The sequence below is a fragment of the Stenella coeruleoalba genome (assembly GCF_951394435.1).
Source record: "Stenella coeruleoalba genome assembly, chromosome: 9".
NCBI classification, from domain to species: domain Eukaryota; kingdom Metazoa; phylum Chordata; class Mammalia; order Artiodactyla; family Delphinidae; genus Stenella; species Stenella coeruleoalba.
In genome coordinates this window covers 84,089,341-84,112,217 of record NC_137155.1, presented here as the reverse complement: position 1 = coordinate 84,112,217, position 22,877 = coordinate 84,089,341, and the positions used below count along the sequence as shown (strand labels likewise).

The following is a 22,877-nucleotide window of genomic DNA, read 5'->3' as shown; positions in this document are numbered from 1 at the left end:
CACAGTGCATTAGTTTCCTGAGGCTGCCATAACATATTACCACAAACTTGGTGGTTTAAAACAATGGAAATTTATTCTCTCACAGTTCTGGAGGCCAGAAGTCTGAAATCAAGATGTTAGGAGGACCATGTTCCCTCCAAAGGCTCTAAGAGAGGATCCTTCTTTGTCACTACCCGTTATCCAGTGGCTCCTGGTGTTCCTTGCTTGTGGCAGCATAACTCCAATCTCTGCCTCCATCTTCACATGACCTTCTTCCTTGTGTCCCTCTGTATTTTCTCCTTTTCTGTGTCTAATAAAAACACTTGTAATTGGATTTAGGGCTCACCCTAATCCAGGATGATCTCACTCTAAGATCTTTATCTTACTCACATCTGCTAAAACCTTTATTTCAAATAAGGTTACATTCTGAGGTTGCACATATCTTTTTTGGGAGGGAGGGGCACTAATAACCTACTACACGGAGCTAGCAAGGCAAAAAGGCTTATGAAAAATGAGTTATAGAAGCTGTTAAAAGGCCAGCATGGTTGCAGCCCAATAAGCAAGGTGGAGAATGGTAATGTTGAGATTGAAGAGGTAAGCAGTTACCATATCATGCATTATAAATTATAAATGCAATGGAATCCATTAAGCACAATGGAAAGCCAAGATCTGATTAACATCACACACACACACACACACACACACATACACACACACACACACGCACACACACACAGAGTCTGCCTTGTACAGAATGGATTGGAGGGGACTGGCAGATGAGTTAGGATAGTTACAATAATTCTGACAAGAGATGACATGAAGGAGACTTGAACTAAGGTGGTGCAGAGATAGAGAGGATTAGACAGTTTTGACATATATTTTAGAGATAGAATGAATGGGGTTAAGTGATAGCTGGATATAGGGAGGGGAGAAGGAGGTATCAAGATGATGATTTAGTTTCTGACTAGAATAACAGGGTTAGTTGAAATATCATTTACTCTGATGTGAAGGACTGACAAAGAAACAGGCAGCATTAGAACAGGAAATAACACTAGAAAAGTCCAGACTGTATATCTATGTAAATCTCAGACTGTGTAATAAATCACCCAGTGTCTTAAAACAATAGTGATTTATGATTTCTCATGATTCTGTGGGTTCAATGGATAGTTCTTCCATGATATCTCCTGGACTTATTCATGTAGCTATATCAGCTGGTGGGACTGGACTTAGTTGGAGTAGAGAGTGGGGAAGCTGGACTTAGCTGGGATGACTGGGTCCCTCCATATAGGCTTTTATCCTCAAGGAGGCTAGATGGGCTTTCTTCAGAGCAAGTGGTCTCAGAGTTCAAGATACAGAGAACAGAAGCTACAAGGCCTTTTGAGGCCTTGCTTAGAAGTTGCAATAACAATTCCATAGAATTTTCTGTTGGTTAAAGCAAGTGACAAGGCCAGCCAAGATTTATAAGGTAGGGGAACAGACTGCACCTCTTACTGGAAGGAGCTGTAATATGTGACCATATTAAGAAATTTGGACTCTATTCTAGGAGAAGTAGAGAAACATAAAAGTGTTTTAAGATATGGGAAACAATAAAATTCAATACCCATTCAGGATTAGAAATTCTCAGAAAACTACAAATAGAAGAAAATTTTCTCAAACTGACATAGGACATCTATAAAATATCCACAGCCAGCATCATACTTAATGAAAATTATCCCTAGTACTGGGACATAAGAAAAGTTGAGGCTGGGGAGCCATAGAAGGGGAGGAAATATTTGCAAACCATGTATCTGATAAAGGACTTATACACAAAACATACAAAGGCTCTCAAAATTCAATAATAAGAAAGTAAACAAACAAATGCTAAAATGGACAAACCTTTTGAATAGACATGTCACCAAAGAACATTTAGAGAGGCAAACAAGCATATGAAAAGATGGTCAACATCAATAATCATTTTTAAAATGCAAATTAAAAACCACAAAGACTTGTTCATTAATTTTCAATGCATCTTTATTCGTAATTGCCAAAAGCTGGAAAACAATCCAGTGTCCATCAACAGATAAGTACATAAACAAACTGTGATATGTCCATATGAGAGAATTCAGTTGGGCAACAAAAATGAATGAATTATTGATGCAAACTACAACATGGATGAATCTCAAAATAATCACTTTGAGTGAAATAAGTCAGACAAAAAATACATACCATATTTCTCCACTTATATAAAACCCTAGAAAATGCAAATGAATCTACAGTGAAAGAAGCGTGGTACCTGGAGATGGGGGATGGAGGTGAGTGGAAGGGATTAAAAGAAGACATGGAAAACTTTGGTGGTAATACTCATGTTTAGTATTTCAGGAGTGGTGGTATTTTCAAGAGCGTACACATATGTTCAAACGTATCACACTGTACAGTAAAAATATAAAGTTTATTGTATGTCCATTATACTTTAATAGCTGTTTAAAAATAATAAAAGTTAGTGTTAAAGAAATGAATAAGCAAGTCACAGACTGGGAGAAAATATTCACAATACATAACTTACAAGGAACTTATACCCAGAATACATATAAACAACTTCTACAACTCAGTAATAAAAAAAGAAAACAACCCCACTTTTTTAAAGGAGTAAAAGAATTCACAAGAAAGATAAATGAACAGCCATAAGCAAATGGAAAGAAGTGCTTAATATAAAGAGTCATCAGGGAATTATAAATTAAAACCATTTTACACCACCAATAAACACTAAAATTAAAATGTGTGTCAATGCCAAATGTTGGTGAGGCTATGAAGCAACTAGCAGTCTGATAATTTCATACAAAGTAATGTACAGCTGACGCTGAACAACATGGGTTTGAACTGCACAGGTACACTTACATGCAACATTTTTGCAGTAAATACCTTGGAAAATTTTTTGGATATTTGCAACAATCTGAAAAGACCTAGAAATTTGAAAAAAACTGAAAAACGGACAATTTGGAAAAAGCCTAGAAATAACAAAAAAAATTAAGAAAAAGGTATGCAATGAATGCATAAAATATATGTAGATACTAGTCTATTTTATCATTTACTACCATAAAATATATACAAATCTATTATAAAAAGTTAACATTTATTAAAACTTACACACACAAACCCTTACAAACTGTATATGGTGCCATCTGCAGTGAGGTGAAATGTAAACAAAGTTGCAATATTAAATCATAACTGCATAAAATTAACTGCAATATATACTATACTACTGTAATAATTTCATAGCCACCTTCTGTTGCTATTGTGGTGAGCTCAAGTGTTGAGAGCAACTGCCTAAAATGCCATGTGATGCTTATCATCTCCATGTGAGCAGCTGCCTCTCCAGTAAACTGCGTATCACAATAAGAAGTGATCTTTCACAGTTCTCACGTATTTTTCACTGTTTAGTGCGATACTGTGAACCACGAATAAAACCATGAAACCCATACAAAGCGCCACTCGTAATGCTGGAAGTGCTCCCAAGAAGCAAAGAAAAGTCATGACATTATAAGAAAAAGTTGAATTACTTAATATCTACCACAGATTGGTGTCCGCAGCTGCAGATACCCACCATTTCAAGATAAATGAATCTCAAGTAAGGCCCATTGTAATAAAAGAAAAAGAAATCCATGAAGCCATTGCTACAGCTATGCCAGAAGGCACAAAAACCTTGCAGTTTTCGTGAAATACCTTTTAATCTTATTTTGAAAATGTAGCTTTTATGTGGGTGCAGGATTGCTATAAGAAAGGCATTACCTACAGACTCTAATGATTCGAGAAAAAGCAAAGTCATTACACGACAACTTAAAGCAAAAGGAATGTGAAAGATCTAAAGCTGGAGAATTTAATGCTAGCAAAGGATGGTTTGATAATTTTACAATAGAAAAAGGTTTGGCTTAAAAAATGTCAAGGTAGGGCCTCCCTGGTGGCACAGTGGTTAAGAATCTGCCTGCCAATGCAAGGGACAAGGGTTCGAGCCCTGGCCCAGGAAGATCCCACATGCCGCGGAGCAACTAAGCCCATGAGCCACAACTAATGAGCCTGAGCTCTAGCCCGCAAGCCACAACTACTGAGCCCACGTGCCACAACTACTGAAGCCTGTGCGCCTAGAGCCAGTGCTCCGCAACGAGAAACCACGACAATGAGAAGCCCGTGCACCACAACACAGCTCGCCACAACTAGAGAAAGCCCATGCACAGCAATGAAGACCCAACACAGCCAAAAATTAATTAATTAATTTAAAAAAATGTCAATGTATCAGGGGAATCTGTGCACCAGCCAACCTAGAGGCAGCATATGAGTTTCCAAATGCCATTAACAAAATCATTGAGGAGAAAAAATAGCTGCCTGAACAAGTTTTTAATGTGCCATATCCTGGGGAAAAAATTCCACAAAGGATATTTAAGAAAGGAAGTGAGCACCAGGATTTAAGGCAGGAAGGGATAGGCTGACTCTACTATTTTGTGTAAATGCAGTCGGGTTTATGATCGGGACTGCCCTTTTCTATAAGGTTGTAAAACAAGAAGGCCTGGGCGAAAACCCTTTTTCTGGATTGGTTCCACTGATGCTTTGTCCTTGAAGACAGGAAGCGCTTTGCCAGTAAGGGACTACCTTTTAAAGTTCTTTTGATATTGGACAATACCTCTGGCTACTCAGAACCCCATGAGTGCAATGTCAAAGGCATCAAAGTGGTCTACTTGCCCCCAAATACAATGTCTCTAACTCAACCTCTAGATTAGGGAGTCATAAGGACCTTTAAGGTTCATTACACACGGTACTCCATGGGAAGGACTGCCAACGCTATGGAAGAAAACTCTGGTAGAACATCATGGAAGTCTGGAAGGATTTCACCACTGAATATGCCATGGTTATTGTAGAAAAAGCTGTGAAAGTCATTAAGCCCAAAACAACAAATTCCTGCTGAGGAAAACTGTGTCTAGATTTGTGTATGATTTCACAGGATTTATGACAGTCAATCAAGGAAATCCTGAAAGAGATAGTTGATATGGCAAAAAAGGTAGGGGGTGGAGGGTTTCAAAACATGGATCTTGGAGAAATTCAAGAGCTAACAGACACCACACCAGAGGAATTAACAGAAGATAACTTGATGGAGATGAGTGCTTCCAAACCAGTGCCAGACGATGAGGAAGAAGACACAGAAGAAGCAGTGCCGGAAAACAAACTAACATTAGACAATCTGGCAGAAAGAAGGATTCCAATTATTCAATACTGCTTTTGACTTCTTTTACAACATGGACCTTCTATGACATGGGCACTAAAACTAAAGCAAACAGTGGAAGAAGGATTGGTACTGTATAGAAACATTTTTAGAGAAATGGAAAACCAAAAAAGTCAGAAATTACAGTGTATTTATGTAAGGTTACACCAAGTGTGCCTGCCTCTCCTGCCTCCTCTTGGAACTCCTCTACCTCTTCCGAGGCCACTCCTGAGACAGCAAGACCAGGCCCTCATCTTCCTCCTCCTCCTCAACCTACTCAACATGAAGATAACAAGGATGAAGACCTTTATGATGACCCACTTCCACTTAATGAATAGTAAATAATCATCATGCTGTACAATTAATAAACCTCTCTGCTGTATATATGTGTGCGTCTTCATGTGAAAATTTAATAAGTGTACAGCAAGAACTATATGAAACGTTTCTGTGTCATCATCATTGCCTAAGTATTCACTGTGTAGAACACCATGTACAAGACTTGTATTGAAGTGGATAGCCCATCCTTACATAGGCATAAGGTGACTGACATTTTATACAAAATTAACAATGTTAGTTTTCTTACTGTTTGATAACTTTGTTTTCAAATGATTACATTATCATACAGTATGCTCCCCTCTCTCTAGTAATTGGAAAAACTAAGTGTCAGCCTATCATCACAGGTAAGTAGTTTTTGAGAAAATGTTAACAATGTTTCCAAAACTGTATTATGAATATGACTATAATACTGTATACCATAAAAATTTTATAACAACTCATTCATTAGTGTATAGGGTAGGGTACTGTGAAGCAACTGTATCAATTACACTAGGCTACGAGAAATCAACCATACTGCTGCTTCTTCATTATCAATGCATGAATAGCTATACCTGTAAATAAATATGAATTTCTTTTCCACATTTTACCTTTTCATTTTTAGTGTCTAGTGTTAGTAATACATGTAACATCTACAGTGTTTTGTATCATGTGAGACGATATTGATGTAGGTACCGACACACAATTCATCTTGTACACAGACAACATACACTTACGATATTGATAAACATAGTACAGTACAGTAAATGTACTTTCTCTTCCTTATGATTTTCTTAATAACATTTTCTTTTCTCTAGCTTACTTTATCGTAAGATATAGTATATAATACATATAACGTACAAAATACGTGTTAACCGACAATATATCTTATCAATAAGCTTCGGATCAACAGTAGGCTATCGGTAATATTTGGGGGAGTCAAAAGTTACATGCAGATTTTCAACTGCATGGGGGTTGCCACCTCTTCACATTGTTAAAGGGTCAACTCCATCTCTACCTTATGATGCAGCAATTCTATCTCTAGATATTTACCCCCAAATAAGCGAAAATATGTATTATTTTTTAAATCTTATAAAAGAATGTTTATATAAGCTTTATTCATAATCACCCCAAACTGAAATATTGCAAATGTCCATAAACAGGAAAATGGATAAACAAATCTTGGCATGTCCATAGAACAGAATGGTATTCTGTAATGAAAAGATATGAAATATTGATGCACGTAAGACATGGACAAGCATCCCCCCACCCCAAAATTCTGAGTATAAAAAGCCATATATAAAAGAGTATATACTCATTTCTATTAATTTTAGAACTGGTAAAACTAATCTACAGCAAAAGAAATTCAAACAGTGGTTGCCTCTGGGTAGAGGGTGAGAGAGTTAAGGATTCACTGGTAAGGGACAGAAAGGATCTTCCTGACCCGATGAAAACATTTTTTATCTTGATAGGGGTGTAAATTATATTAGTGTGTGCATTTTTCAAAACGGATACTATACACTTAAGGTTCATGCATTTCACTATATGGAAATCATATTAAATAAAAATGTATTATTCAAAACATACAATATTCTTTTCACACACTTGGGCAAAATACCATAAAGAAGCTTCATAAATTTACTGGTATCCTGTTTCCACAGATAGAAATTACATTGAAATGCATATATTTTCTCCTTACTTTGCAAGTAACTCTTATTCCTATAATATTCTTGTTATGGTTCATCAAACAGAGAAAGAATAACGTCAGTGTACTGCAAAAGCTGTAACACACACACACATACACCCAACTGTATTAAGTAATCACTAAAGTTTTTTTTGACCTGCAAAAGCAGAATGCCTGCAGTTTGTTAAACAACTTTAACTACTCTCTCTCTAGCCCCAGAAAGCAAAGAATATTACCTAATACCATACTTTTATTTAAACTACCTTAGAAGGAACTTATAATTGTAGTAGAAGAATTATGATCTAATCTTTCTTAAAGCAATTATCAAGACATATGTAACTGCCTGTACATTTCAACCAACCCTAGGGTATTCCCCAGTCAACTTGAAAGACATATTTTCCATGGCAGTATCAGTAACTTCTATAAAACATATCTGATGTGGGAGAAGGGTGAAATTACTATCTTAAAGTATTTATAGGGTTTTCATTCACGCTACATTTACTCCCTCCCAGTACAGAGAGAGAATCCAGAATCAACAGCAATGTTTTCTCATTAGGTCTAAAAATATTTGCTCCCTACCACAATGAAAATGGCTTTCATTTTTTTCTGTTTATATAAATTATAAATATAAATTGAAAATGAGAATCAAAAGAGATAAAAGTATAAAACTGGAAAGAAATTTAAAATTACCTAAATGCCATTATCCTGACACAACCACCACCATTTTGATGACGATTCATTTGAACTCTATGCACACACTCACACAGACACATACTTTACATAAGTCGAATATCAAATATTTTGACGGGAATAACTTTTAAAAATAATTGTTTTCTCTCTTTTTCCTATCTCATCTCCTCCTCTCTTAAATAACCAATGCCAACAACCAGATGTATATCCTATCATATCTTTATCTGGGCTCACTGTATCAAATAAAAATATACACATGTACATACACATATAGTGGTGAGGGAGGGAGAGTTGTTATTCAGGTAACAACAGTAGGATCTTATTATAGATGTTTCTCTGCATCATGCTTTTCTCATTTTGTAGTGGAAATTCCTCCAAGTCAACTGGTATGAAGCCAGTTCATTTCATTTAAACAGCTGACAATATTCCATGAAAAATGTATTCAAGCATTCCCCAGTAGATGGGTTCTCTTTTTTTCTCCTGCGTCAAAATCTGACCCTCACTAACAGGGTGAAATAATAAATGTTTGTTTTTAACTGCTAAATTCTGCGGCCATTTGTTACACAGCAATTGATGACTAATACAGCACCCAAGGTCAAAAGAAATATCAACAGTTCTATTTCTTAAGTAGTTAGGTCCAAACAATAAGTATAATACTTATGCCCTGACAATTTAGTAGCCATCCAAAAAAAAATAATCAACATATATTACAAGAAAAATATTTGTATTTTTACCTACCCCACTCATAACCCAACACAAGCTCTCGAGAGAAGTGTTTAGGGTTCATTCACTCTCAAAACATGCCATACGTCCTAGCATTCATGTACACACTTATAGTTTTTTCTCATTATGGGAAAAAAAGGAGTAGCTGAGAGGCTTTGATTTTGTTTTCCACCCCTCTCTAGATAACTGCACCATTAACTTCCTTATCTGCTTAAGCTGCATATACTAAACATAATTAAAATTTCTTACTGAGGGAATCAAGCACTGTGAGCATCAAACAGTATATCCGAATAACAGCGATGCCTTAGATCTGTGCAGTCTAATACACAGCTACTAGCCACCTGGGGCTATTTAATCTAAAATAATTAAAATTAAATAAAATTTAAAATTGCATTCCTTAGATGCACTAGCCTCATTTCAAGTACTCAATAGCCACCTGTGGTTAGCAGCTGCCGTATTATACAGTGCAGATTATAGAGTATTTTCATCACTGCAGAAAGTTTACTAGAAACACTATCCTAGAGGTTAATGAAATACAGAGTATTCTTGCACTAAAGACCCCCTATATGTTATACTTTTGGTTTTCTATTTGTTACTTAGATTTTTCTGTCTTCCCCCTTATGACACTTGGTCAGTTGTCAACTTGCTGTTAATGTGCCTATCTTTCACAGCTACGCCCCCCATGCACAAAGCTGCTTCCAGTTGCTGAAACCGAAAGAAACAATCAACCAAACAGAATAACATTATATCCAAAGTGGATTCTTAAGAAAAGGCCCTTAGAACCTAAAATCTCATCACAATGCTTTTGATTTTTCAGAGTCCTCTTTTCCTTTCTTTCTAATTCTCAGACCTGTTCAAGATATGGTAAATGAATTGTTAGTTACAGTATAGTTGTTCCTCACTATTCATGGGTTTTGCACTTGCAAATTCATCTACTCACTAAAATTTATTTTTAACATCAAATCAATACTCTCAGTCATTCCTGGACATGCACAGAGCAGCAAAAAATTTAAGTTGCCAGAAGCACACTCTCCCAGCTAAGGTCAAACAATGGACCCTATGCCTTCTTGTTTTAGCTCTCATACTACAAACAAGTTTCCTTTTCATGGTCTATTTAGGCACATTTAAAAATATTTCTGTGTTTTCTGTTGGTGTTTCACTGTTTAAAATGATCCCCAAGTATAGTGCTGAAGTGCTGTCTAGTGTTTCTAAATGCAAGAAGGCTGCAATGTGCCTTACAGAGAAAATATGTGTTATTGGATAAGCTTCATTCAGGCAAGAGTTATAGTGCTAATGGCTGTGAGTCCAATGCTAATGAATAAACAGTATACACAAAGTAAGGTGTCTTTAAACAGAAATGCATATAAAGCAACATTATGTATTGACTGGTTGATGAAAATCTGTAACAAGAGGCTAGCAGGAACTTAACTCTGAGTTACAGTGAAAGATCCACCAGACTGGTAAAATCTAAAAATCATCCATAGAAGTGATGGGAAGAACACAATGCACAACTACTTTCATACACTGCCAGTCAGAGTATAAATTATACATCTATTTTGTAAAAACAGTTTTGCATTACCAGATAAATGTTGAACACACATATCCTCTATGATCCAGCAATTGTAAACCAAGGTATATACCCTAAAGAAACTCTTGTATGTGTGCACCAGGAAAAAACATAGAAGAATATTCATAGCATCTTGTTCCTAAGAGCAAAAACTATAAAAAACTCAAAAGTCTATCAACTGAAAAATGGATAGATATATTTTGGCATACTTATATACTGGAACACTAAACAGTAGTGAAAACTAACAAACTATAATTATACTCGGCAACATTAATATCATAATGTTAAGCAAACAAACAAAAAGCTAGCCAAAGAAGATGTATAATGAGTGATTCAATATATATTATATTTATATAAAGCCAAAGCCAGACAAAACTTAAATCACAGGAATTTATAAACATATACATATATAATACTATGAGAATATGCTTAACAAAATATGAAATAATAATTACTGGGGTGGGATTAGAGGATAGATATAAGATGGGGCTCACAGGAAGCTTCAAAGGTTGTAGCAGTTTTCCATTTCTAAAGATGGTTGACAAGTAAACAGGTATTTGCTTTATTATTCTTTACATTTTATATATAAATGTGTGTGTATTCTTTGGATATATATTTTGCAATTAAACACTTAAAACACCAGGTGATCCAAAAAGGTTTGTAAACTAAAAAAACAACTAAAAAGGAAAAATAAGTAGAGACTAGGTTTCCAAGAATTACACTAGAATAAAAAAAAAATAAAGTAAGTTTTATTTACCCATCTTCTTTACCTATCAGAGCATTAATTTCCTCAAGGATGTGGACATAAGTGCTAATGCTGAAAGTGTAATATAACTGAAAAATGATTATTTTTTAATTCAGATGACATCGGACACCACTTGTCAAGGAAACAATTTAGCTCATGGTCCTGATGTCATCTAAATATACTAGTTTAGTAAAATAACAAACTATATTAAGCTTATTTTCCCTAAAAGGCAGTTACTGAATCACTGAGTCAAAGTTGAATTTACTAACATCTCCTTAAATATTTACAGAATGACTTGAGTTTAAGTGCAGAAGTCACAACCTCTGCTCAGATCAGTACTCTGATCAATTACTACTCAGAACACTAACAGCACCTTAACCAGTTCTTTTTAGTTAACATTTTCCTCAAAACGTAACAAGAAACTTAGTTTTGCATCATTAGTAATCCAGAAAAATCATAAATTAGATTTTAAATGTTCCAGTAGAGAGAAGTATAAAGTCTATGCTTCATCAAATTCCACACTGTATTTGCCTATGAAATAAAAATTCTTCCAAAATGTAAACAAACAAAAAAAGAGGAAATAAAAATTTACCTCTGAGACTTCCCTGGTGGTCCAGTGGTTAAGACTCTGTGCTCCCAATGCAGGGGGCCCGGGTTTGATCCCAGGTCAGGGAACTATATTCTGCATGCTGCAACTAAAAGAGCCCAAGAGCCCGCATGCCGCAACTAAGGCCTCACACAGCCAGATAAATAAATTAAAAACAAAAAAAAATTTACCTCACAATTTCAAAGACTGAATAAACTATTAATGGAATCTAGATAACTGATCAGTTAAGTGCATGCCTATTTAAAATCTGACTTCTGAATGGTATCAAGAGCTACACATAATCTTACCTGGGGAGGGTAGTTGCTCTCTGAAGACCACCGTGAAGACTGGTCATTTGGCTTATCCACTAAAATGTTCCTGAAATAAAGAAATTAAAATTATAGCAATTAATTAAAAGAATAAGTGAACAGGCATATGCAAAAAGAGAAATAATCTACCAGATGCTAAAATTATCACAAAGTTATATAATACCTGGAACTTGAATAAGAAGAGAAAATTAAACAGAATAAGAAACACAGAAAATGTCTAGTAATTTAAAAATTTTAAAATATGATAAAGGTAGCATTTTAAACAATTGAAAAAAGTACTATATACATATGCATATATGTGTGTGTGTGTGTGTGTGTGTGTGTGTATAGCTCTACTTCACATCAAGTGACAAAATGAACTATAGTTGTTTTTAGGAATTTAAGGTAAATAAAGTAATAAAATATCTAATAATTAATAAAATACTCTCTCGCTCTCTCTCCCCCCTCCCTCCCTCCCTCTCCCTCCCTCTCCCTCTCTCTCTATTTTTATATATATATATATATATATATATATATATATATATATATATATATATATATATGTATGTATATAAAATTAATCTTTGGATCAAAAAGGTCTTTTAAGCCCAGCACCAAAAACAGAACTGTGAAAAAAGGAAGTGATATAAGTAACTTTGGAAGACAGTGCTCTCACTGGAAACTGTAAAGTTAAAGACAAATAGAACCATACACAAAAACTGTATTTTACAGACTTCCCTGGTGGCGCAGTGGTTAAGAATCCGCCTGCCAATGCACGGGACACGGGTTCGAGCCCTGGTCCAGGAAGATCCCACATGCCATGGAGCAGCTAAGCCTGTGCGCCACAACCACGGAGCCCACGCTCTAGAGCCTGCATGCCACAACTACTGAGCCCACGTGCTGCAACTACTGAAGCCCGCACGCCTAGAGCCCGTGCTTCGCAACAAGGGAAGCCACCACAATGAGAAGCCCGCACACCGCAACAAAGAGTAGCCCTCACTTACCGCTACTACAGAAAAGCCCGCACACAGCAACAAAGACCCAACGCAGCCAAAATTTAATTAATTAATTAAAAAAACTGTACTTTATTTGATAAAGTTATTTCTCGGAGGGATATGGGTTAATTCTGAAACACTTTACATGTATACTGGGGTCAAACAAATAAGTAAATGAACGGTAGATGATGGGAGTCAAGCTTCTCACTTCGAGTGGGAAGCTACAGAAAAGCAAGGGCATGGAGGTTGGAATGATCCTGATGGTACTGAAATAGAGTCAGAGACATCAGTGTGAACTCATATTTAGGTTTATATAGATACAGATTCAGAAGTAATTATATGTGAATGTGCGTACATATACCCATGCACACCGACACAAATAGTATTCCTAGCTCTGTTCACTAATAGAGACTAGAAGCAGTGACACCCCCAGTAGCAGTGAGTACACCAATGCCGAATCTTGGTTTCTACATACCACAGTCCAATAGAAGGAAACAGGGATTCTTGGGGAGGTAGCTGATTCTAGGATTAGAGCAGGGAATCCAGAAGATTAGCCTAGAGCATGTTGTAGTGCTCAAAACAACAACAGCAAAAGGAAGGTGGGGGCATGTCAAAGGGACACAGAGGAGCCAACATGAAAGAATGAATGGCCAAAGCTAAAATAAACAACAAAATAAATAACGTAGTATTGGATTAGAACCCAAAGTATAAATATCCCTGAGTCCATACTGATATAAATAACCCCAGTCTAACAATCAGAAAAACACCAGACAGATTCAAATTGAGGAACATTCAACAAAATACATGACCAGTACTCCTCAAAACTCTCAATATATTGAAAAACAAGGAAAGACTGAAAAACTGTCACAGAGCAGAGGAGAGTAAAGAGACAAGACAACTAAAAGTAATGGTATCTTGGATGGGATCCTGGATCAGAAAGAAAACGGTGGAAAAACTAATGAAATCCAAATAAAATGTGGTATTTAGGTAATAGTAATGTATCAGTGTTGGTATCTTGGTCATGACAACTGTACCATGGTAATATAAGATGTTAGCAATAGGAGAAACTAGGTGAGGGGCATATGGGAACTTCGTACTATCTCTGCAACTTTTCTGTAAATCTAAAATCATTCTAAAATAATGTGCCTTCTCAAAGGCCCATTTATTTATCTATCTTAAAATATAGATCTATACCTGTCACAGAGAAAGTTATTCTTTTTGACTTAATAAATGTCAAAAAAAATAACTTTTTTTAAAAGGCAATACTATAAGGAAAAGAATTTTCTTTACATATACATCTCACAAAGGTAAAACATTAATACATAAAATAACCTCAAACAATACTAAAAGGTAAAAACCAACTAGAAAAATATAGGCAACATAAAACACAAAAGGCTAATTAAAATATGAATGAAGAGCACTTAAACATAAATACCCCATATGAAAATAGGTAAAACCCAAACATTCGAAATCAATAACCAAAAATTAGAGATTAAGACAAATATATATATTAACCCTATAAAATTGGGCCTACACTCTCAAAACAACATGTGTTTTAATCATAATTGCAGCTGTTGGCCAGAGCTGGTAAAATGCCACTCTCATATTTTGCTGGTAGAAATGCAAATTGATACAACTTTTCAAGAGAGAATTTTAATATTATATTAAAAAAATCATTTCAAATATGCATATGCTTTTAAATAAAAATGATAATGACGTCAGCCACGATGACAGTGATGATGTTTGCATCTAACATTTCTGAGCTTTTATGACATCTCAGACACTGGTCTAAGTGCTTTCCATACATAAACTATTACCGTCAAAGCACAGATTAAGAAACTGAGAGAGATAAATTAATTTGCCTAAGCATACACACCTAAGAAATAATAATTTGAACCCAAGGCAGTCTGACTCTAAAGCCAACGCTCCTAATCACCAAACTATACAGCCTCAGAATTATTCCACTTCTTGGAACTTAACCTAAAAAATAATCCAGGGGGGCTCCCCTGGTGGCGCAGTGGTTGAGAGTCCGCCTGCAGATGCAGGGGACACGGGTTTGTGCCCCGGTCCGGGAAGATCCCACATGCCGTGGAGCGGCTGGGCCCGTGAGCCATGGCCGCTGAGCCTGCACGTCCGGAGCCTCTGCTCTGCAACGGGAGAGGCCACAACAGGGAGAGGCCCGCATACCGGAAAAAAAAAAAAAAAAAAAAAAAAAAAAATCCAGGGGATTTAAATCATCCACATTCATCACAATACAATTTATAATAACAAACTGTGAACAACCTAATTGTCTAACAACAGAGGATGCGTTAAAACAAATTATGAAATATCTGTTACAAAATACCATGTAATCATAATGTATTCTACAGCCTGACTTTAATATTGTTGGAAAATGTCCACTACATAGTGAGTGAAGGGAAAAGGTAGTTTATATACTGTAAATCAAGTGTTGTAAGTAATAATAATATTCATGCATGAAGAGAAAAGACAAAGAAGATATACTAAATTGTTAATGTAGTTCTCAATGGTGAGATTTCAGTGACTTTCTTCTTTCTTTGTGCTTTTTTGTACTTTTCAAATATTCTAAAATTAACACATCTGACACATTATCAGAAAAAAAGGTGTGTTTTATTAAGAATGAATTACAAAGCAAAGATGAGAACTCTATGAAAACACTGCAGTACAGTTAAAAGCTAAAGCTAAAAAACTAGGAAAAAAATCACTCTGACATGAATGTTATAAAGCATGAAAGAAAACCTAATATATTATAACTATGATAAATTGCGACCGCAAAAATCACAAAGTATAATAAATTGGAGGAGGGGAGATCAAATGCAATGTGAGTTAATTTCATCATTTTTCATAGCTCCTAAGAATAATGTTTCTGAAATTAAGAAAAAGAGACTCAAGCATACTTAAGTTTAGAATAAAAACATACTACATATCTTACAAATTATTTGAGACAGAATATCAACAACAAAAAATAGTAAAAAGAAAGAAATAAAAGATTAAATGAAAGCAGGACACATTAAAAACAGAAAATTTTAAATAAAATGACAATATTAATACCAAGCATCTAGTACAGTCATACATATAAATGGTCTAAAATAACATAGTAAGATATCCTTTGGACTGGGTGAATAGTAGTAACATTACTATTACACGAAGGCACACACACAATAACAGTGACTCATGACAGAAAGATATATAAGGCAGACACAATCTTTGTAAAACTAGGAGGAAGTTAAAGAAAAAGTATTAACTGGGATTAAAGGGGTCAAAGGTAGAGATTTAAAAATACAATTTAAAAAAGTATGAACTGGATGAAAACAATAACTATAAAATAATAGTTCAAGCCAAGATTGTAAGTCTTAATGAATTAAACGAAAACAAAAAGCAAAACACAGTAAATATCAGAAGAAACTGATAAAAAACAGTAGCAGGAAATTAAAGTCTCTCAGCATCTAGAAAATTAATAAACAAACAACTATATAATGTCAAAGTAGTGGTAAGGATTAATAGTACTATGAAGAAAAATAAAGCAAAGTAGAAGAGAAACAGACCTGAACAATATAAGGGAGCTAGCCATGTCATAATCTGAAAATTGAGCAGATGGATCACTAAACGCAAAGTTAAGGGGGCAAACAGTTACAATATGTTATGGTCTTGTGAATTTTTTTTTTTTTTCCTGTGGTACGTGGGCCTCTCACTGTTGTGGCCTCTCCCGTTGCAGAGCACAGGCTCCGGACACGCAGGCTCAGCGGCCATGTTTCACGGGCCCAGCCACTCCGCGGCATGTAGGATCTTCCCGGACCGGGGCACGAACCCATGTCCCCTGCATTGGCAGGCGGACTCTCAACCACTGCGCCACCAGGGAAGCCCGGTCTTGTGAATTTTGAAATGCCTATTAAACAGCCCATTAGAGATCCAGCAGTTGGATTATCTGAAGCTGAAATTCAAGGAAAATGCCAGAGCTGAAAAAAATATAGAGAAACATCAGTATATCAAATGCTAAAATATTTAGAGCTATGACACTGAGTGAAATGACTCAGGGGATAAAAGAGAGCTAGAAAAGAAGCTGAAGGACTGATTAAGCTCTGGGGGCCCATTATTTAGGGGGTCCAGAAGAGAAAGATCAAGCAAAGGAGACTGAGAAGGGCCAAAGGTGAAGAAGATGAAAACCTAGAAACTGTAGATGCCAATTGAAGAAAGTATTTTGAGAACAAATATGTGAAAACTATGTAAAATGCTGCTAAGAAGACAGGGTCTGGAAGGTATTCACCCTCATATGCCTAACTCGAAACTTAAATGCTGCCAAACAGAAAGTGCCTAATAAATATTTGATAGATATGAACAAATAAATAAACAGTACTAAAAGGAAAAAAATTAAAGTGGTTCCATCAAAGCATAGAGTATATGAATCCTTATTATCTGTAATTTAAAGTTTATACTAAGATAAAAGAGAAATATGTATACTTGAAACTAATATAATATTGTGTATCAACTATACAATTAAGAAAAAAGAGAAATATGATACAGACCAGAAACAAGGTGCAGCCTAAGGGGGCTTGGAAAGATGGAAGCTTGAAGATATTCCTCATGATCTCCAGCCCAATACTAAGTCAACTACTAAGTACCTCTCTTAAGCCCAGAAGGTGACAGAGGCCAGAACCAGAACTTTAAGAATTACCACAAAAGCTTGGCCCTAAGAGGACCATGAGATCCATGGATGCCTCTTTCCCCAAGAAAAAGGCATTAACTAAACGAGCATTCCTGGGACAACTGGCTGTCTCCCTGGCCCACAAAGATCTTCAGGAGAGCTTTAGCCCTCTAGATGAGAATGTACTTGCCCTCTTAGCCGAGGACATCTAGTTGCTGAGAGGTCTCTCCTGGTGACCTACAGAGAACTAACAATATAGGATATGGTATATCAAAAGCCACAAGACAAAGACTGCCAGACTGCCCACTCTCTCTGAGGTATCAGAAGCCTCACCCAAAAAGTACACAGTACAAAAACGTTTGTATAGAAAATTGTACAAAAAGAGCCAAGAAAATTTATGAAAAAGAATAGTGAAAGCTTCCCTGGTGGCGAAGTGGTTGAGAGTCCGCCTGCCGATGCAGGGGACACGGGTTCATGCCCCAGTCCGGGAAGATCCCACATGCCGCGGAGCAGCTGGGCCCGTGAGCCATGGCCGCTGAGCCTGCGCGTCCGGAGCCTGTGCTCCGCAACGGGTGAGGCCACAACAGTGAGAGGCCTGCATACCGCAAAAAACAAAAAAACAAAAACAAACAAACAAAAAAGACAGTAGTGATTGGTATAGGAATAGATCAATAGCTAAGAAACAAAAATCCAGAAATTGAGCCCTGTGTGGATGAGAATTTAATATTTGATGAAGGTGATATTTTATTTCAATGGGAAATGACAGTTCATATTTAAGAGACGCTTATACAACTGAATATCCACTGGAAGAAAATAAGTTAACCCCTATCTAATATCATATACAAAATTCCAATTAAAAATTTAAACATACATATATACATAAACATATTAGAAAAAAATTTGAGGGCCAATATGTACAACCAAAAGCGTTAGTGAGATCTCAGAAGCTGTAAAACGAAAAAGTTATTTGATTACAAAAAACTTTTGAATTTTGTATTGTAAAAAACACCATAAAGAAAGATAGGAAACAAGCAATAGTTTAGGGAAAAGTGTTTGCAACCCGTAAGACTAATAAAGTATTCCTACCGAAGATATGCAAAACACTTTCACATTGTGAATAAGATGAACAACAAAATGAAAAATGAGCAGAATGCATGTCACTGAAGAGTCATTAAAATGGCTAGTAAACAGCAACAAAATTTTTTTTTTCTAAATCCCTGTGTATTGTTTGTGTCAGGGAAAACAAATTAACATAGTAAGGTATCTTTTTTCACCCATCAAATTGATGAAATTAAATCCCTACTTAACAGGAGATCAGGGAGAAACTGTGGACATGTCCATTACTCCAACCTTGATGGAAAGTCAATTTGCAACATCTATCAAAATTCTAAATGTACATATTCTTTCACCTGGCACTCTCAGAATCTATCCCATAAAAATAAGACCATCAGTACATAAAGATCTACGTATAGAGACTCAAAAATGAGTCTGTCTAATGCAGCGTTTTTTGTAGTAGCAGGGAAATGATTAAATCATAAAACACATATATCATGGAACACTATACTGCCATTATAAAGAATACTTCAGATCTATGACAGGTAACTTGGAGGGATTTTTGCAATGTAAGATACAAAGAAGCATGTATGATTTCATTGTTAAAAAAACACTATTATTTATATATATTTGTATACAATTATATTAACAACCATGTGTGATATGATCTAATTTATATTAAATTATATAAAGCAAGCACACATATAAGCCAAAAATGAAGCATAAATATCATTAAGGGGTTTAGCTTATCTTCTTATAATTGTTGTATTCAGATTTTTATAATAAACATTATTTATATAACATTAAATTATTTTTAAAATGTTACGGTTGAGATGACAACAAGCTTTCCATATTTATGGAAAACTGACTACATTGTCATCAGATGATCAAATCAGGCTCAACTTTTCTTTCTTTTTAAAGACATAGGAGATGGAGAAGCAATTAATAAAGGCTTACTGCCTCTTAAAATTTTTAAGTGACGGATGATCTCTCAAAGCTTAGTCAGCTGTAGACTGTTTTTAATTCTCCCTCCCAGATGTTCCTTCCTGAAATCCATTTCCATTCTCCTGGAAAGCAAATGAGAAACTAGTTGAGGGCAGTGACTATTAACGTTAGCCCTTCATCAACAGAAACACAGCCCGTATGGTAGCATTCTATAAAACATGTTCTTCTTTACTATCCTTCCTCATACTTCCCAAAGACCTATAAGGACCACCATCATTACTGGTATAGCTTTTCCTTCTTCTAACTCTCAGTAGAGACATTAACCTCTTTTACTACATATTGTTAATCATGATACTAGTTCACTATCCCTGACCTCTAGTTCACTATCCCTGATCTCTAACAGGGGAAATATCCCATCCACAGCCTCTGCTGAAGGAGCAATCATAGACACTGATGTTTTGTACTTGTGACTCTCCCTTACAACTATCTCAATGACAGCTAACCTAGGTTAGCTAATGACCTATGACGGGAGATGGAATGGGCCAGTACGAAATAAAATTATAAGACAGAAAAATGTATAAGTAAACAGAACCAATGAAACAGAGAAAAGATATACAAAATAAGTATAAGAGATACAAGAGAAAGAATAAGCCGGTCAGTAGTAAGATAAGACTGTAGGAGACATAAAACAGCAGAGACTCCAAGGAATAACAGAGAATAGAAATTAATGGCTTTTTAGTTCTAGCTGCCAGGAGGCTCTGTTTCTGGCAACCAAAAGAATGTGATCAAAATACCCTTCTAGGTACTCCATGACTAATTTTAACATTTTAACCATTGTCTGGGAAAATAAATGATAAGCAAAAAAAAAATGTTACAGAAGACACAATTCATATAGTTTCATATAGAAACTATATGATCCAAATAACAAAGATTAATCTACTAAGATTAAGCTCAATATATGCCATTGTAAAATATATTTAAAATGCAAATAATAACTAATGGAGAACTGGTCAATGAGAACTAATAAAAGAGATGGGCTGAGGACTAAAACGGTTTCCTTTTTTCATCAGTGTTAATTTAATTTTAAAAAGGTACATTTTTATTCCTACCAATGCAGTATGAAAACCGAAGGTAATAAAAATGAGCCACATTAAGTCTGTTGAACATAGATAGACTACAAAGGCAAGGCTGTAATTAATTTTTTCAATTAGGACTATAAAAATTTATAGTGAAACACATGGACAATTGAAATATGGAATACAATGTTAACTTTTTCCAAGTTACATGTCTCTTGCAAAATTTTTAATGTAGTATATCTATATAAACTACCAAATGTCAGGAACAAACTATTAAAATTCATCATGAGAAGAAAATTTATTGAACATTTTGGGTTCAAGTCAGCAAATTAAAAATCGTTTTTTTTTATTAAACATGCTCAAATCCTAAGTCTGCTTGGCAATATCTTTTAAACTGCTGCTCTTAAGAATACTTAAAAAAAAAAAAAAAGCAGCACTTGAGCAAAAAAATGGAGCACTTAACTTTTTTTCTGCTAATGGATGCTCAAGATACTTAACAGTAAATCCAGTTAATTTTAAATCGAGAGTTTTGGATACTCAAAAGCTACCTCTAATTTTTATGTGAAGAAGTCAGTCAAGCAGAGTATGTAAAAGAGTGTGGAAGGATTCAATCTGTGAATATCTTCCTTTTGGTAGTTTTAAAACACCCTACTAAAACCTGTGCCCTTCTGTTGAATGACGTGATAAAATGCATCTAGAAGAAATCAGCTTTGACTAAGAATCATAAGACCCTGGAGCTTGGTCACTAATTGGTTGGATAACCTTAAGCACATCATGTAATCTCGTAGGACTTTAATTCCTTTATCTGTAGTGTAAAAGGAAACGTTGAATTCCTTGATCTCAAGTTTCTTCCAGCTCTAATCAGGGCAGTGCATTGCACAACTCTAGGAAACACCATTCATGAGGCCATGTTAACATTCTACAATTCCATGAAAAGATTTCACATCCTTCATTCAACGTATCATGTAAAATCCTCCTCCTACACAGCAGTCAATAACAACACACAATGCATTGATTATAATACAGCTTCCATTATCTGTAAACACTCTTCCGGGGTAACACCACAAAAGTACAAGAATGGGTACCTGTGGCCAAGGGGATTATGATCTATTTTTAATAAATAATAAATGTACTTAGCATAAAATTTATGACACAAAAACATATACAATAAAAAGCCAATTCAAAATGCAAAATAGCAATCAACTCAAATCAATTCTGAATAGTCACAGCTGTACTGTGTTAAAGAGTATACTATAAAAAGTACAGCTTCTCCAAAAATCACTTGTACACTCACTTTCAAATACTTCCCAATCTTCACACCAAATACTTCCAAATTTTCACACAGGAGCATGGTAAAGAGGGGGCCCTACCATAAGCTGGAGTTATTCAACGAATATTTACTGATCCCTATATGCCAGACATTGTGCTAGGCTCTGGGAATACACTGGTATTTAAGATAGAAAAGATCCCCACTTGTGATGCTAACGTTCAAATGAGAAGCAGCAGAAAGTTAACAGGTACAGCTGCAAACAAGGTAATTACAGATTGTGATAAATGCTATAAAAGAAATAAAAAGGGAGCTGCACTAGGACAGAGGAGTTCTTTTACTTGAAGTGGTCCCCAAAATGCTAATTATGCTAATTAGAAGCATCCACTCATGGAAAAATAAAGGAAAAGTCAATTCTTCACAAAGAAACCAACACGCTCAAAATCACAGCAACAGGAAATAATCTGACCATGGAAATCTGAGAACTGGATAAAGTCAGATAATGTCCTCACAGGTCCCAAGATAAGGTAAAGCAAAGAAAGCATGAAATCTCTAAGGGGGCCTGAGAACATTCATAAAATGCTGAGTCTAGACCCTAAGAGGATTTCAGAACTATCCTGCAAATATTTTCTTACTTTTAGAAGGACAGAAACCCACTCTGAAGAGAAACTGCAGGGAATAGAAAATAAATTAAGCAAAGCATAAAGAATGACAACCCCCAGGAAAAGTAAGATTCATATTCTAGGTGGGCAAAGGTCCAAGCGATACAGAACTCAAAACATATCACACAGCAAAATACATTTAAAGGTTCCTCTCCAGAAAGCAAAATACTTGCAAAGCATAGATATAAAGGTGAAAAGCTTTACTACATCTCAGAAGTCCAAATTTAAAAAATATTTCACAAAGTAGAGAGATCTTGAGCCCCAAAAGCTCAGAACTACACTTGTCCGTCCCTTCTGCCTACAGTTCTTCCTTCTAAAACTACTGGAAGGGAATTCCCTGGCAGTCCAGTGGTTAGGACTCCTCGCTTTCACTGCTGAGGCTGCAGGTTCAATCCCTG

The 22,877-nt window shown here is 35.6% G+C and overlaps 1 protein-coding gene across 4 annotated transcripts in view; it reads right to left on the bottom strand.

Moving 5' to 3' along the window:
• MKLN1 (muskelin 1) overlaps nucleotides 1-22,877 on the bottom strand; it is a 354,266-nt gene that overhangs the window by 118,538 nt on the left and 212,851 nt on the right. For all 4 annotated transcript variants that reach the window (XM_079932674.1, XM_079932676.1, XM_079932673.1 and 1 more), the window contains one exon: nucleotides 11,822-11,891. In XM_079932674.1, coding sequence (XP_079788800.1) covers nucleotides 11,822-11,891 — 70 coding nt within the window. The remainder of the gene's footprint in view (nucleotides 1-11,821; nucleotides 11,892-22,877) is intronic.